Source organism: Ahaetulla prasina, chromosome 2 (assembly GCF_028640845.1).
Source record: "Ahaetulla prasina isolate Xishuangbanna chromosome 2, ASM2864084v1, whole genome shotgun sequence".
In the NCBI taxonomy this organism is placed as follows: Eukaryota; Metazoa; Chordata; class Lepidosauria; order Squamata; family Colubridae; genus Ahaetulla; species Ahaetulla prasina.
Window position 1 is genome coordinate 88,945,369 of NC_080540.1, and position 14,712 is coordinate 88,960,080.

The following is a 14,712-nucleotide window of genomic DNA, read 5'->3' on the forward strand; positions in this document are numbered from 1 at the left end:
TTTTGTCTTTTGCTTGCTCTTACCTTCTGAATCACTTATTCCCAAAACAACTTCATGTCAGTCCATATCTGGACTATAATGCTCCCATTTCATTCTGTGTACAGTTTTAAACACACAAAACATACATACTGTATTTCAGTTCAGTCATAGACCACTCAAAACCAGCTGTGTCGTGCATGGAATGGTTCACACATTGCACATTTTGGATGTACCTGTTTATAAAACATATATTTTGTAAACTGTTTTGAAGACTGTTTTGTAAACTGCCAGATATCAGCTTCTATGTTACTAGTGAAAAGATCCATGTCCTAGTAGGTCACGAGTTTGCTATTATTAAAAAACTAGACTTTCCATTATTACATTGATTGTAAATGGGAAATAATTCACTTGCTGAATTTTTTGTAATCGCATCCTTTTCATCTCAATAAATCTTGCTAAAGTGTGATGATCTTGCCTGAAAAGAATTACTTTCATTCAGGCAGCTACTAAGGAGTCTGATGTATCTTATTAGAAATTCAGTATTTTACGGGTTAAGGTGGGGAGACATTTCTGCTCATTTTTCTTTTTGGAAACTTCATTTCTCAAATAAGCTTTTTTAATATTCAGGATTTAAATTTATGCCATTAAATTTATTTAATTTCTTTCTGGGATTAGGGAATAGGAAGTTTTCCTCACTAGAGCTTGCCTTCATGTGCCATCTTGAAATTGGCACATTTAATATCCTTGGAAAATATTGAGGCCTAACCTGCTTGGCAAGTCTGGAATTTCCCCTCCTACTCTATTAGCTACAGGAGAGGTGTGATATGCAGTAACATGCCAACTCCAATTTGATCCTGATGAACTTTGGGAATCCAGATTTGGAAAGAACGAGGTGATTTTTCTGCAGCAAACCTTGGAAAAGTTTGTAACTAAGATCGATTAGTAAGATTTGAGGTTGAATATTTGAGATTTGAGTGGTTGCAATACCACTCAATTTGCCCAAAAGAACATTGGTATCTTCATCTTTATTTTAATGTCTAAATATGGGTCAGTAAAGCCCTAAATGTCTCAGAATCTTCTCTTTTGTTAGAGGATTTAACAAACTAGGTGTTATGACCCAGGTCACCTAGGCAGTGGCAGGCTTGGATAGAGTCCTTTATTGCTCTGCTAATTCCATAACAAATGGCCCTACAATGGATGGTAAAGCTCCATCCCAAACTTCCCTGAAGACAGCCACCCACAGTCAGTGCAACACAGTCCCACAAATATAAGCCAATAACCATCAAAGCTAATTCACAAAGGAAGAGGTCAAATCCACAAGGCAAGGTCCGTAAGTCATACGAAGATTCAAGGTCCACAAGGCGAGGTCCAGAGTCCACAAGGCAGAAACACAATTCAAATTGGGATTTTTTTTCAAGACTGGGGAAATACAAGATGAAGATAAACAATTGTTCCCAATAAAGAACTCTTCCCCCCAGCTTCTTCTTAAATCAGAAGCCAGGTATTCCTTGTGAGGAAGGGCAGACTCATAGGTCTCCTTTGAGCTTGCCTCCAATCCACTCTCTGTGCCCTCGGATTGAGTGGGGGAGGCAGCTGTTTCTCATCAAATTGGGATCTAACCAATTTCGTGGTATATATGATGTACAGTGACAGTAAAGGCTATACTATACTACCTGCTGCCTCTCAACACCATTTCCTGTCTGCAGCTGATCCTGTCACATGTTTGTGTGGACAGGCAGCTCCCTGTTCAGTGGACCACCTTCCCCAATGCCGGAGGGGCCTTGGATAGCATCATCCTCAGCCCCTGGACTCTCCAAACATTCCAGAGTAGATGTGCCATCCCCATTGGATAGTCCCAGTTCCAACTCCTCCTCTGAACTGGAATCTGATGGGACCATGATGCTAGGATACAAAATAGAGCTATAATGGTTATCGCTGTTACCAAAACAGCTCTGTAGTGGTGATACTCTGAGCGTGATATGAGAGAGGTCTTTAAATAAATTGACATGTTGATCTCAAAATCTCCAAAAGTGCTTTTTCAAGCTTCTTGGATGAGAAGCGAAACATCTTCAAGAAAAAACAAAGTCTAGTGAAAGCCTTCTGAAAAAGCATTTTTGGAATAACTATGTCCTGGATGACTGAGCATCTTCATAGACATCTTCCAAACTGGGAATCCATTTTGCCATATATGGATTGGAAACTACCATTATTTCATGGATACTGGATATCTTTACATCTTTTTAAAGAAGAAACTGTTGGGTTCAACAAATAGTTGTAATAGAGATGTTCAAAATGCAACTTTGGTTTATATGAGGTATCTCGATTAATAGAGGGTTCCTTTGGAAAGAATTTTCAGAATTTCACATATTAAGTTTATTCTGAAGTACTCATTTTTCCAATGTGTTTTGGTATTTTTGAGCTGCATTACAGTGGATTTCTTTAATTATAAGATACCAAAATGGAAGAAGATGCTATTTCTCTAATGAACTATGTTTCTGGGTTTGAGTAATCTGTTTATAGCCAGGAGAACCTGTTTGCAGACTTTTTAAAAAAAATGGGGGCCACAAATTAGTACGTGCTTAATTTCCCCCTTTTATGAGAGTTAGGTAAAATGACATATATTAATAATTTAATTGTATAATATGATGTGAATGTTTATCTAAGGCTAGTTTTTTTTAGTGCAGAAGAAATTGTGCTTTCATGGATCTCTCTTCCTCTCCCTCCCTCTCCCTCTCTTTTTGCATACCACTAAAAAAAAATAAGCCAACAGTACACAGGGTTTAAAAATTTATATCTCACAAATGATATCTATCATAAGATACCATGAGAAGCATCCTGCTGCGTTAAACCAAGCACTACTTTGATCTTTCATTCCATTTCCAGCATTGGCTTGCCAGATTCTTCTGCGAAACAACTGCAAAAGTCAATGGCTGTTACTATGTGGCATTCAGCATCAAAAGAAAGATAGGATTTGCTTAAGCATATGATCAGAACTGTCAGTTATCCAACCATTTGTTCCTGCTAATTGAGCAAAAAGAAATATCAGATCACTGACTCATTTAGCCTGGTATTATTGAGGGTGTTTTTCCTGCTGTACATAGTTATGATGGCAAGGGAAACTAGTACCTCCTGGCTGCAAAATATATGTGCTACCTGAGTTGTCCTGTTCTAGCAGATAGGTGATAGGGCCAGTCTGGCCTATTTTAGTTCAGTATTTTTGTTTCTAACAACAGCTAGTTGGATGCCTTTACAATACCCACAAATGGGAGGCAAAGATATATCTTTCTCCCACTAACCGTTCTTTTGCGGTATTTGGGAGCATGTTCAGGTAACTTGGAGAAAAACCTTGAATTTTCAAAGCCAATAATTCTTGGTAGACCTGTTCACCATGAACTTATCCTACCACTCTTAAAAGCCATTCCAGTTGGTGGCCATCACTATCTCTTCTGAATCTCTCTCTAGTCAGTCTCATTGGATGGCACTACTAAAGTTTGAAGAGAGAGAGAAATATTTTATATCTACCTTGTGTATGCCATGAATGATTTTATACACTTCGATCATGCCCTTCCTTAGTTGTCTTTTTTCTATACATTTTTTTCAAGCCATCTAATTATTTTTGTTGCCTTCTTTGGCTCCTCCCCCCGGCTCTATTATCTTCCCAAGTGCGATAATTAGAATTGCAAACCTACCATATATTTGTGTAAAATAAAATGGTTTTTACTTTAAAAACCTTTCCTCATGATTCCTAGCATGGCGTTTGCCCTTTTCACAGCTGCTGCAAACCAAATTGACATGTTCGTTGAACTATCTACTATGAACCCAAGATCATTTTTCTGGGTAGTGATAAACAATGCAGATACCACCGAGTTGTATGTCAAGTAGAGCTTTTTAACTGTGCAGCAGTTGACCATTATTTCTTTTGCTGTTAACAATCCTTCAGCCATTTTAAAGAGCTGCTTCTGGAATCCTTCACAACCACTGTGATTTGTTTCATCCTGAGCAAAATTATCTGCAAAGTTGGACAACTCACTGTTAGTTGGAAAGTACACATCTCATTGAACTTATTGTGCTTTTTAAATAATATGTGCTAGTACAGCAATATCTGTCTCTCATCTAAGTATCTTCTTAGATGTTTGGTGACATCTACAGGATCTCACTGCAAGATACTCTTATTTCCAATTTATTGCTATATCAGTGATTTATAATTTATTGATAAATGGGAATACAGTGTATGTATTTTAGTATGTTCTGTAGATGTAAACCCTTTAAGTGCATAAAACTTATCAGAAAATTAAGGCAGAGCAATGAATCAAATCTGTCATCAGCCTAATAGTGTACTTGCTAAATATTTGAATTTGAGTTCATCTTTACTTTTGCTTTGTATAGTAATATTTATTTGTACAGCGATTAAAACCAGCAGGATATTCTCTTGATGAGTTGGCTATCAAGAAAGAAAGTAAGTACTGCACTACAGAACTGAACTGATAATGTAGAAATTTGCTTTGCTTTTACTGTAATGTGTACAATTCATGGTGAAGTTTTGACATCTTTTAGAAGGACTGATAACCCCTACTCACTTTCTATAATGTTTTAATATCTTTATATTTGCAAGCACATATATTTAATATTCTTTATAAGGAAGTCAGTCCTTCAGAAACTACCCTGAAATATTATTCTGAAACTGGATCTCATTGAACAGCATAACGAAAAGGGTTTGCTCTCTTCACTAAAGTCATGCTGATACAAACCAAATACGTAGGTTTAGACCTGGGACATAGGTAAATTTTGTAGTCAAGAACTTAAGGTATCAGTTGGAATTTCTCACTCTTTTCTTAGCACCCTAGGAAGATGCAAGCTGGTAAGGGAAGTTCACTGAAGTAACTCTGCTAAATGAAGAAGATTTAGGTTTGTTTTGTTAGTTTCTGAGATCTCTCTTCTCTAGGGGGGAAATCCCATTCTCTCTGAGCCACCCAAAATTTAATTGCTATTCTAGTTGTTGATTCTGTCAGGTTTCAACTCTTAGCTGGAAAATCCCCAGCATTCCTGAATCCTAATAGGCGGGTTATGTAAACTGGGAAATGCCTCTGAAGAAAAGCTCTTGGATGCCATCATTCGGTGACAGAGGTTGCGTGCTAATTGTGCTTTCTGAAAATCATTTTTTTTAAATGGTCCCATCTTTCCAGTTTCTCCATTTGTGACCTGGGTAGACTAGCATAGCAGTCTGGCTGTTTGTTTGTTTGTTTGTTTTGTTTTATCCCTAGTAAAAGATATTCATTGTTGAAGGCCTATTTTGTTTTGTTTGCTTGCTTTTTTGAGGCTGAGCAGACACATGTACACACAGACACACCAGAGACCACAGAATGCAAAGCCAGTTTGGATGTGCAGTAAGCCAGAATAAAAAAAGTCCACATGCATTTCTTCCTGCATGGTAATAAAAATGCACATTTGCATCCCATTTCCTGATAGCTACAATTGGCTGTGTCATTGTAGCACATCCAGGAAGCTTTAATGCTTGAAGCAAACAAAGAACAAGGTAGATTTGGTGGCCCATCAAGCCTTGTCTTTATGCAGAAGGTACTAGGTCTGGGGCTTAGGAAGAGCAATTAGGAATTTTTGCTTATGTCTATATCTTCAACCACCTGAGGCAACTACTACAGTCTGTCTAAAGTTAGTGCCCACTTTCCACATTTTGCAATTCAAGAATGGAAACCAAGTTTCGTATTCTGTTCCAATAGTGGCCACCCTATTGCTATGAGGGAGCAGAACTACTTACAGTATGTAGCGTTTCACTCCCAGCATTTGATACTCAGAGTTTCATCTTTCTGTTTCTTCAGCTTTTCTTTCCATCTGTCTCCAAGATTGAGGGGAAATGGGAGAATTTATGAATCTGGGGAGCCTTTTTCTATCCCCATCCAATTAAATGCCCCGTTTCCATTATCTATTTTGCTTTGCTTATTAGAAGCTAAGTGTCTCGAATGAACTCAGTGGGTTTTTTTTGAAGAATATAGTCTAGCTTAGCACATAGTGAGCACTTAACCAATTGTATGCTATTCTGGAAACCAGAATTAAAACTGGGATTTTGCAAAGAACCTAGTATTGAATTTTGCCAGTACCTAGTATTGCTGAATATTTTTCAAATAATCACTGGTGGAAAACTTTGTGGAGGATTACAGTAGTTTAATTTGCTGTACTGTAGAAACCAGCTCAACTACTTTTGTATCAATTATTTATGCACATTACTTATAAGTTGTATTAATTAGCTCTTCGTTTTGATTTTCATTAAATATATGACTAGTCAGTTACATGAAATAGGAGTTTTTTCAACTGGGAAATGCCTCTGAAGAAAAGCTCTTGGATGCCATCATTCGGTGACAGAGGTTGCTTGCTAATTGTGCTTTCTGAAAATCATTTTTTTTAATGGTCCCATCTTTCCAGTTTCGCCTTTTGTGACCTGGTAGACTAGCATAGCAGTCTGGCTGTTTGTTTGTTTGTTTGTTTTGTTTTATCCCTAGTAAAAGATATTCATTGTTGAAGGCCTATTTTGTTTTGTTTGCTTGCTTTTTTGAGGCTGAGCAGACATGTACACACAGACACACCAGAGACCACAGAATGCAAAGCCAGTTTGGATGTGCAGTAAGCCAGAATAAGAAAAGTCCACATGCATTTCTTCCTGCATGGTAATAAAAATGCACATTTGCATCCCATTTCCTGATAGCTACAATTGGCTGTGTCATTGTAGCACATCCAGGAAGCTTTAATGCTTGAAGCAAACAAAGAACAAGGTAGATTTGGTGGCCCATCAAGCCTTGTCTTTATGCAGAAGGTACTAGGTCTGGGGCTTAAGAAGAGCAATTAGGAATTTTTGCTTATGTCTATATCTTCAACCACCTGAGACAACCACTACAGTCTGTCTAAAGTTAGTGCCCACTTTCCACATTTTGCAATTCAAGAATGGAAACCAAGTTTCGTATTCTGTTCCAATAGTGGCCACCCTATTGCTATGAGGGAGCAGAACTACTTACAGTATGTAGCGTTTCACTCCCAGCATTTGATACTCAGAGTTTCATCTTTCTTTTTCTTCAGCTTTTCTTTCCTTCTGTCTCCAAGATTGAGGGGAAATGGGAGAATTTATGAATCTGGGGAGCCTTTTTCTATCCCCATCCAATTAAATGCCCCGTTTCCATTATCTATTTTGCTTTGCTTATTAGAAGCTAAGTGTCTCGAATGAACTCAGTGGGTTTTTTTTGAAGAATATAGTCTAGCTTAGCACATAGTGAGCACTTAACCAATTGTATGCTATTCTGGAAACCAGAATTAAAACTGGGATTTTGCAAAGATTGAATTTTGCCAGTACCTAGTATTGCTGAATATTTTTCAAATAATCACTGGTGGAAAACTTTGTGGAGGATTACAGTAGTTTAATTTGCTGTACTGTAGAAACCAGCTCAACTACTTTTGTATCAATTATTTATGCACATTACTTATAAGTTGCATTAATTAGCTCTTCGTTTTGATTTTCATTAAATATATGACTAGTCAGTTACATGAAATAGGAGTTTTTTTCAACAACCCTAACTAAAAAACTCTGTATGGATTGGGAAAAAAAGTATCAGTGATATAGAATAGCTGCCATTGGCATCCTTGTAGTCATCTGTCACGGGAGTCCTTACTATAGGTACCCGGATTTGCATGAGATTACAAAGCACAAACGCATATAGGTATATATGCGTTTGTGCTTTTATATAGGCATATAGGTATTCTCATAGAGAGAAGAAAATTTTAGAACCTTTTTGCAATTGGCTGCTTTCGTAACAGTTTCATAGAGATTTTTAGGTTACAAATTCAGCTGAGATTGCCATACTTTTCAGAAATTTGAAGGATCACTAACTAATCTAAAGATAATTTTTGGAGGTAATACATATGAAGTTAAACCAATATTTTAAAAATGAGGGATTCCCAATGTAAATGTTAGTGATTTGAGTCTCTGACCTGAAACAGAATTGCACACTTAAATAATAAAAAAATACTCCTGTGTGTGAAGTTGCTGTTGAATATACTGTAATGTAAAATGTGTACTCAAAGAACAATTTATTGGAGAAGAAGTGCTAAAGACCTTGATAGGATTTATTTCAAATATAGTTGCATAGAATTGCTCATTAAACAACTTTCCTTAATCCGATGTCCTCTAGAATGTACCTGTTGGACTGCAAGTCCCATCATCTCCAGCTAACAAAGTTGCTGTCTCTACTTGACTTAATCCAGCATAATGGATGAAGCATACACAACATTGACTTCTTTTTGTTTTGAGATTATCGAAGGGAGGAGCATGGAGGATTTTATCAGAGAGAGGCAGAAAAAAAACTCATGGTGATTATATATTATTTCAGTTGGAGGCAACTTAATTGCTGAGGACATGAGTGGGAAGTATGTTTTGTTTTCAAATTTTGTGGCTTTCCCACTGCATCTAATTACTCAATGTGAAAAGAGAGTGCTGAACTGAATGGACCTTTAGTCTTATCTAGCATTATATTTCTTATGAGTTTATCATTACATGACATTTTCTACTCCAACTAAAGCTTTTTAAACACATGCCTGGCCCCCTGCCATAATTCAGTGCAGATTAAATTGAAAAAGAGTTCAGATTTCTTAGAGCATTATTTTTTAGGTTCAGTGCCAAGATCTTTAATCTGTAATGCATTTTAGAACAGAGGTCTCCAACCTTGGCCACTTTAAGACTTGTGGACTCAACTCCCAGAGTTCCTCAGCCAGCAAAGCTGGTTGAGGAATTCTGGGAGTTGAAGTCCACAAGTCTTAAAGTGACCAAGGTTGGAGACCCCTGTTTTAGAAGACATTCCTACATCTGTTTAGCATTTACCACATATCTGAAAATGTTACAGGTATACTGCTTAATAGTGATTTTTGAGTTAGAAGTATTAATGCTGATTACTCTTTCTGTATCACAGTTGCCTGCCCTGAGAATAACAGCCTACATGAAGAATGTGCAAATCAGAAGTATAAATGCAGAATGCAAATTAATTTTTTGTAAATAAATCAGAATGGAAAAAGTATGTAATCTGAAACATTGAGCAACATGTGATAGCACGAATGTGAACAATGTAATTCAAAGCCTTTGTAAAAAAACCGTATGTAGGGGAAAAACCTCTAGGGTTCTCAAGAAGTGAGTAGGAGGGCATTGGTGAAATGTCAGGAATTAAAAGCTTGGATCTCCTCAATTGCAGTTGTTTCTTGAGAATTGTCATTTTTCCTAAGATGCTAGAATGACTGGAATTGGGAGATAACCAATGTCAGAAAAGTTGAATCAGCGGGAGAGGCATGGGACGGTAGCACATTTGGTCTCAAGACTCTTTGGATTTTCCAAAATTACTTCAGCAATAAAAATTTAGATCTGGGTTGCATGTCACAAATGCTGAAATGGACTAATGGTGTCTAAATATTGGCCTTATATATTTCTTAGTAACGTAGAAAAAATATTTTTCCTGTTTCTATAGAAGCTACTTATCTATTTGTGATTCACTTACTTTTTGGTTGCCTGTATTGATCAATGGGTGATTTGTTCATATCTGATAACACACATATTTTAAATTTCAATTTAGGTCTCTTTCGTGAATGCTTTTTTATCAAGTGAGATTTATTCTATGAGTGCCTTGGTCACCTGCCATCAGTTCTTTTTGCTATGTGACCAGCCCATTTCCATTTCAATTCTTTTACTCTCTTGATGATATTGTATACTTTCTTTTGTTCTCTAATCCATGAGCAGGTCTTTCTATCTGGTCTTGTAATGCTGAGCATGTATTCCTCCATGGCTCCTTGCACCACTCGTAGCATTTGTATCGATTCTCAGTTACTGTTCTCTAAATTTCCTATTAATCCCTATGGATAAAAACCATCAAATTTTATATGGAGAAAGGCAGAAAAATTTCAACAACCTCCCGCCGCCCCAGGAATGTTTGGTTATTATAGAGGTTTCCTAACCATATTATGTCCATACCTCATTGATCTAGATCAGGGGTGTCAAACTGGTGGCCCATGGGCCGGATGCAACACACACAGGTCACACCCACCTCAGCTCCGCAAAGGGAAAAAATGGCGCAAAATGCCACGTGATGGCAACGTGACACTGCGAGTTTGACACCCATGATCTAGATGGTTGTCACTGATCAAGAAATTGATATCTAGAAAAAATGTAATCTAAATTCAGAATATTTGTTTTTATTAAAGGCCTAATCTGCAGGCAGGATGTCTTTGGCGACTATTGATACACTGACTGAAACTGTCCCATGCTCTTAAATATTTCAATCTTCTTAGATGATTCTCTTCGGGAATGCTAACTTTTTCTTGTTGTTTTTCACATCAGGCAGAAATACATGGAAATTCAGTAATTAATCTGCAGTCATGGAAAGCAAGGGGCCTTATCGCATCTATGACCCTGGTGGGGGAACACAGGAAGAAGCATCTGCTGCCTTTGAACAGCTAGTGGAAGAAAATGCAAAACTTAAGGAGAAGATGCAGGGGATTAAATCTCTAGGTAACGGTGAGCATGAAATTGAAGCACAGTTGACTCCTTGTTATTATTGTTGATGACTTTGGAATCCCATCATATGTGTGACAACCTAGAGAAAAACAGCTTTTTATCTCGTTCTTATTGCCAAACCCCTCAAAACTGCAACTTCATAGAAGTTAAGTTGGAGCATAAGAGGCCCTTTGCCAGTAGGTGCATCTGTTTGTGGAATTATTGTAGAAAATAAGCAGGAGTGTTCTGACAGCAAATGTAATTCAAGTAAGAAGAAAAGTAATTGTGTAACAAGTGCAATTTGTAATCTTTGCATTATAAAGGGGCACATTTCTCTCTCCCCCACCCCCATGCAGTACCCACTCATCAGTTGATTTATGGGCTGCAATTGGTCACTTTTTGTAGGCGAAAGAGGATAAAAATCACCTCTGACAGCATCAGAAGGTATGAAGTGATTTTCTTCTTCATGGTGGAAGAGAAGCCTAGTCTCAAGTAGAAATAGTATATTTATGGGATTTATATAGATATAGAGATAGAGATAGAGATAGAGATAGAGATAGAGATAGATAGATATAGATATGGATATGGATATGGATATGGATATAGATATAGATATAGATATAGATATAGATATAGATATAGATATAGATATCTTAAGAAGGAAGACAGCAGTTTCTGCCACTACGTATTTTCCTTTTTCATACCAATACAAAATAACATTGTTTGCACTTTATAATACAAATTGAAGAGTTATATGATAGCAGCCAGACATTTTAATTATGATGTTGCACATAAACTGGGCATGATAAATTCTCTGGATTCAGACAAACAAGACCTACATGTTTAATGCTTTCATTGCCATTAGCACTTCCGAATGAAAAGAAACGAAAGCATCTTCATAGGCTTCTATTTCTGTTGATATTGCTGCTTTCTTACCTCGCCCTACCGAGCCACCTGTACTTTTAGAGAGCCAGTTTGATGCAGTGATTAAGAGGGTGACCTAGAAACCAGGAGACTATGAATTTTAGTCCCGCCTTAATCATGAAAGCCAGCTGGGTGACCTTGGGCCAGTCACTCTCTCTCAGCCCCATCCACCCCACAAGGTTGTTGTGGTGGGGAAAATAGGAGGATTAAGGAGTACTGTATTATATATGTTTGCCACCTTGAGTTACTTATAAGGTAATAAAGACAGGATCAGACTCAAATAAATAAATAATCAAATCTCAGTCTAAAGCATTAAAGCTGAATTATGGGTATACATGAATGAGGCACTTGTGTAAAGTGAAAAGGTTACCTTTTTCCTAGATAGAGATATTTGCTTAATTACTATGTTTTTTGGAGTATAAGATGCACCTTTCCCCCCCAAAAAGAGGGTGAAAATCTGGGTGCCTCAAACAGAGCTTTCAGAGGCTGAAAGAAGCTTCAGAAAAGAAGCCCCCAAACAGAGCTTCAGAGGCTTTTTTTCTGAAGTTCTGTTTTGGAGGCTTTCAGAGGTAGAAAAAAGTTTTTTCTGAAATGGAGTTTCAGAGGCAGAAAAAAAAAAGGCAAAAAAAAAGCAAGGCACAGAGCTCACAACCAAGGAACCTGTTGCTAAAATTCACCTCTGGGAACAGCTGATTGGGGGTATTCTGGGAGGCCGATCCACCTGCCAATCAGTTTTTTTCTTATTTTCCTCCCCAAAAACCAAGGTGCGTCTTATACTCCGGTTCATCTTATACTCCAAAAAATACGGTAACTATCCTGTCAGTGTACAAACATTTGACTGCTCTGCTGAGAAGCGAGGATCATCTCTATGTAGAAAAGGATAAGCTATCAAATATTCATTGGATTAAAATGCAGTACAATGGGGCGAGCATTGTAAGCTGGGCTACAGATATGATGTGTTGCTAGAAAAAATGATTTGAACATGGATCAGGAAGCTCCGAATGATACCCTTTCTGTTTTGCTAGGAGAGTTATTAGAAGAGTCTCAGTTAGAAGCGTCCAGATTACGTCAAAAAGTGGAAGACCTCGTGAGGGACAACGAAATGCTGAGATCAGCCTCCTCTTTTGACAAATTTGAAGAAATAGCAGGTATGAGAATATTAGAATAAATATGTGAATGTCCCTCTGCCAAGCCTACATTTGTGCATTAATGTGCAAGAGAAAGGGAATGGAATTTGAAAAAGATTGGAAAAAAAGAGAAGTTTTGAGTGGGGGCAGGAAACATAAATCTGCAATTCTGCCTCTGCAATAAAATACACATATGAAAAGCATTCACACGAATAGGAAAGCTTGCATAAAATGAACTCAGCTCTTCTAATGATTCCATGTTTTCACCTTTATGAATACAGTGGAATTGAATTATAGCTGTATGAACAGAGCAATGGAAACTGTCCTAGGTAATTTCCAGTGGGGAAAAAAATAATCTCGAAAAGTAAGAGATGAGAAAAACCCTTAGGTTGATGGGTTAATGCCACCAGGAGCGACCAAGTTGCTAAATCGATGAATAGTTTGTTTATCTTGATTTATTTAAAAGAATTCTATGGCCATCTATTTAAAAAAAAACAACTCTGGGTGGCGCCCAATGGCAATAAAAAGCAAAATAATAATAATTTTTAAAAATCCAATAACTAACAACAAACCCAACCCAGTCAATGCAATAAACACAAAAAGCAAATGTCTGATGTCCCCAGTCTTTCTCCTCCAATGCAACCATCACCACCATCTTCAGGTTAGACCTCATTATGGGGGTGGGGATTTCCCTGAACTACTGGACAGGGCAACAGAAGCTACGTGGGGGGAGGTGGGTCACATCTAGCATATAGATTCTTGTAACCAACACCATGAATTGCACTTGAGAACATCCTGGCACCCAATGCAGCAGTTGTATAAGATAACAGTGCTGAGAGTTCCTGGTAGGCCCATTGGCTGCTATTTGAGATCAGCTGAAGTTTTTGTGGGCATCCCCATGTAGAGCAAATTATAACAATCCAATTCTGAATAACTTGAAGCATCTGCACTCAAATGTCAATAAGTGACAAGTTGCTTTCACTGCTTTGAAACTTTATAAAGAAATAGTGTACGCTTAGTCTTCAAAATGATGCGCTTTCTCCTACTCTCTCTTCAGTTCTTAAGAAAAGAAAAAAAGCTGACATTTTCAAGACAGGTGCTGCCTGTCCAAGATGGAAGGAAATAGATCACTCCAATTTGGCCTTTCAATTTTATCTCTTTTTCATAAATGCAGTATGTCCTGTTTCTGCATCAGTGCAGATTTTTTAAAGTACATGAACATCCACATTTACATGCTAGATAAACATACATTTAAAAACAAAGTTCTGTGCAATTTCCTTAAAAGATGCATGTTTATGAATGTACTGTGATGTGTACTCTGTATATTCATTCTAATTATAATATTCATTCATGTCATTCTAATAATAACATTCTAATTATAATATTCATTCTTCATTATAATTCCCATACTTAATTTGGAAAGTGCAAATCATTCTGATAGATGAATTCTACAAGTGTTCTTCATCCTATGCTGCTATGCTGTGTTCTGAAGAGTTCTAGATTTGTTGAGAATTCACCTGAGTTTCTGCAATAAACGAAATTATTTATTTGATTGATCGATTGATTAATATAGCTGGTCCTATTCCTTCCAACTTTTTCATCTTATGTTCCATCATTAATTCATTTGATGTTCCTTATGACTTGTGTTTTTCTGATTTTCTTAAATAGATCCCTTGTTCTTCCCATTCTATTATATATCGTTATTCTTCTCACCTGTCACTGATAGTTTTATTAAGTTCTCTATTTTCTCTAGATCTGCTTTGGCATTTGCCTTCTTTCTTTAGTCATTTCTGTGGCTTGTTTGATAGCCAGTGCATTATTTGTTTTCTTTTGGCTTTTAATATTTATTTTTTAGCTTTCTCTTTTACAATCACTTTAACTAACTCCAACAAATTCTTGAGCTTTCTATCAACTAGGTGCAGCCCTTTGAATCTGTTTCTCATCTCAATCTTATATTCTTTTGCAATGGGTTTGTAGTATATATCCCACTGAAAACAGGGTCTTCTCTGGTGTTTTTCAGACTGATGTATTTCTGTGACTAGCAGCGGATGATCTAATTCACAGTCAGTACCCAACATATTCTACATTTCAGTATAGATATTTTCCATCTGTTGTTGCATAAGATATATTCTGTTGATTACAGTGTTGCCT

At 37.1% G+C, this 14,712-nt stretch overlaps 1 protein-coding gene across 5 annotated transcripts in view; it reads left to right on the plus strand.

Moving 5' to 3' along the window:
• The window catches only part of TNIP1 (TNFAIP3 interacting protein 1), an 86,877-nt gene that overhangs the window by 33,820 nt on the left and 38,345 nt on the right, over positions 1–14,712 (plus strand). For 3 of the 5 annotated variants that reach the window (XM_058169702.1, XM_058169701.1, XM_058169704.1), the window contains exons 2-3: positions 10,355–10,531; positions 12,460–12,582. In XM_058169702.1, coding sequence (XP_058025685.1) covers positions 10,393–10,531; positions 12,460–12,582 — 262 coding nt within the window. In that variant the 5' untranslated portion in view covers positions 10,355–10,392. The remainder of the gene's footprint in view (positions 1–10,354; positions 10,532–12,459; positions 12,583–14,712) is intronic. The other 2 variants (XM_058169703.1, XM_058169705.1) reach the window with 1 other exon arrangement.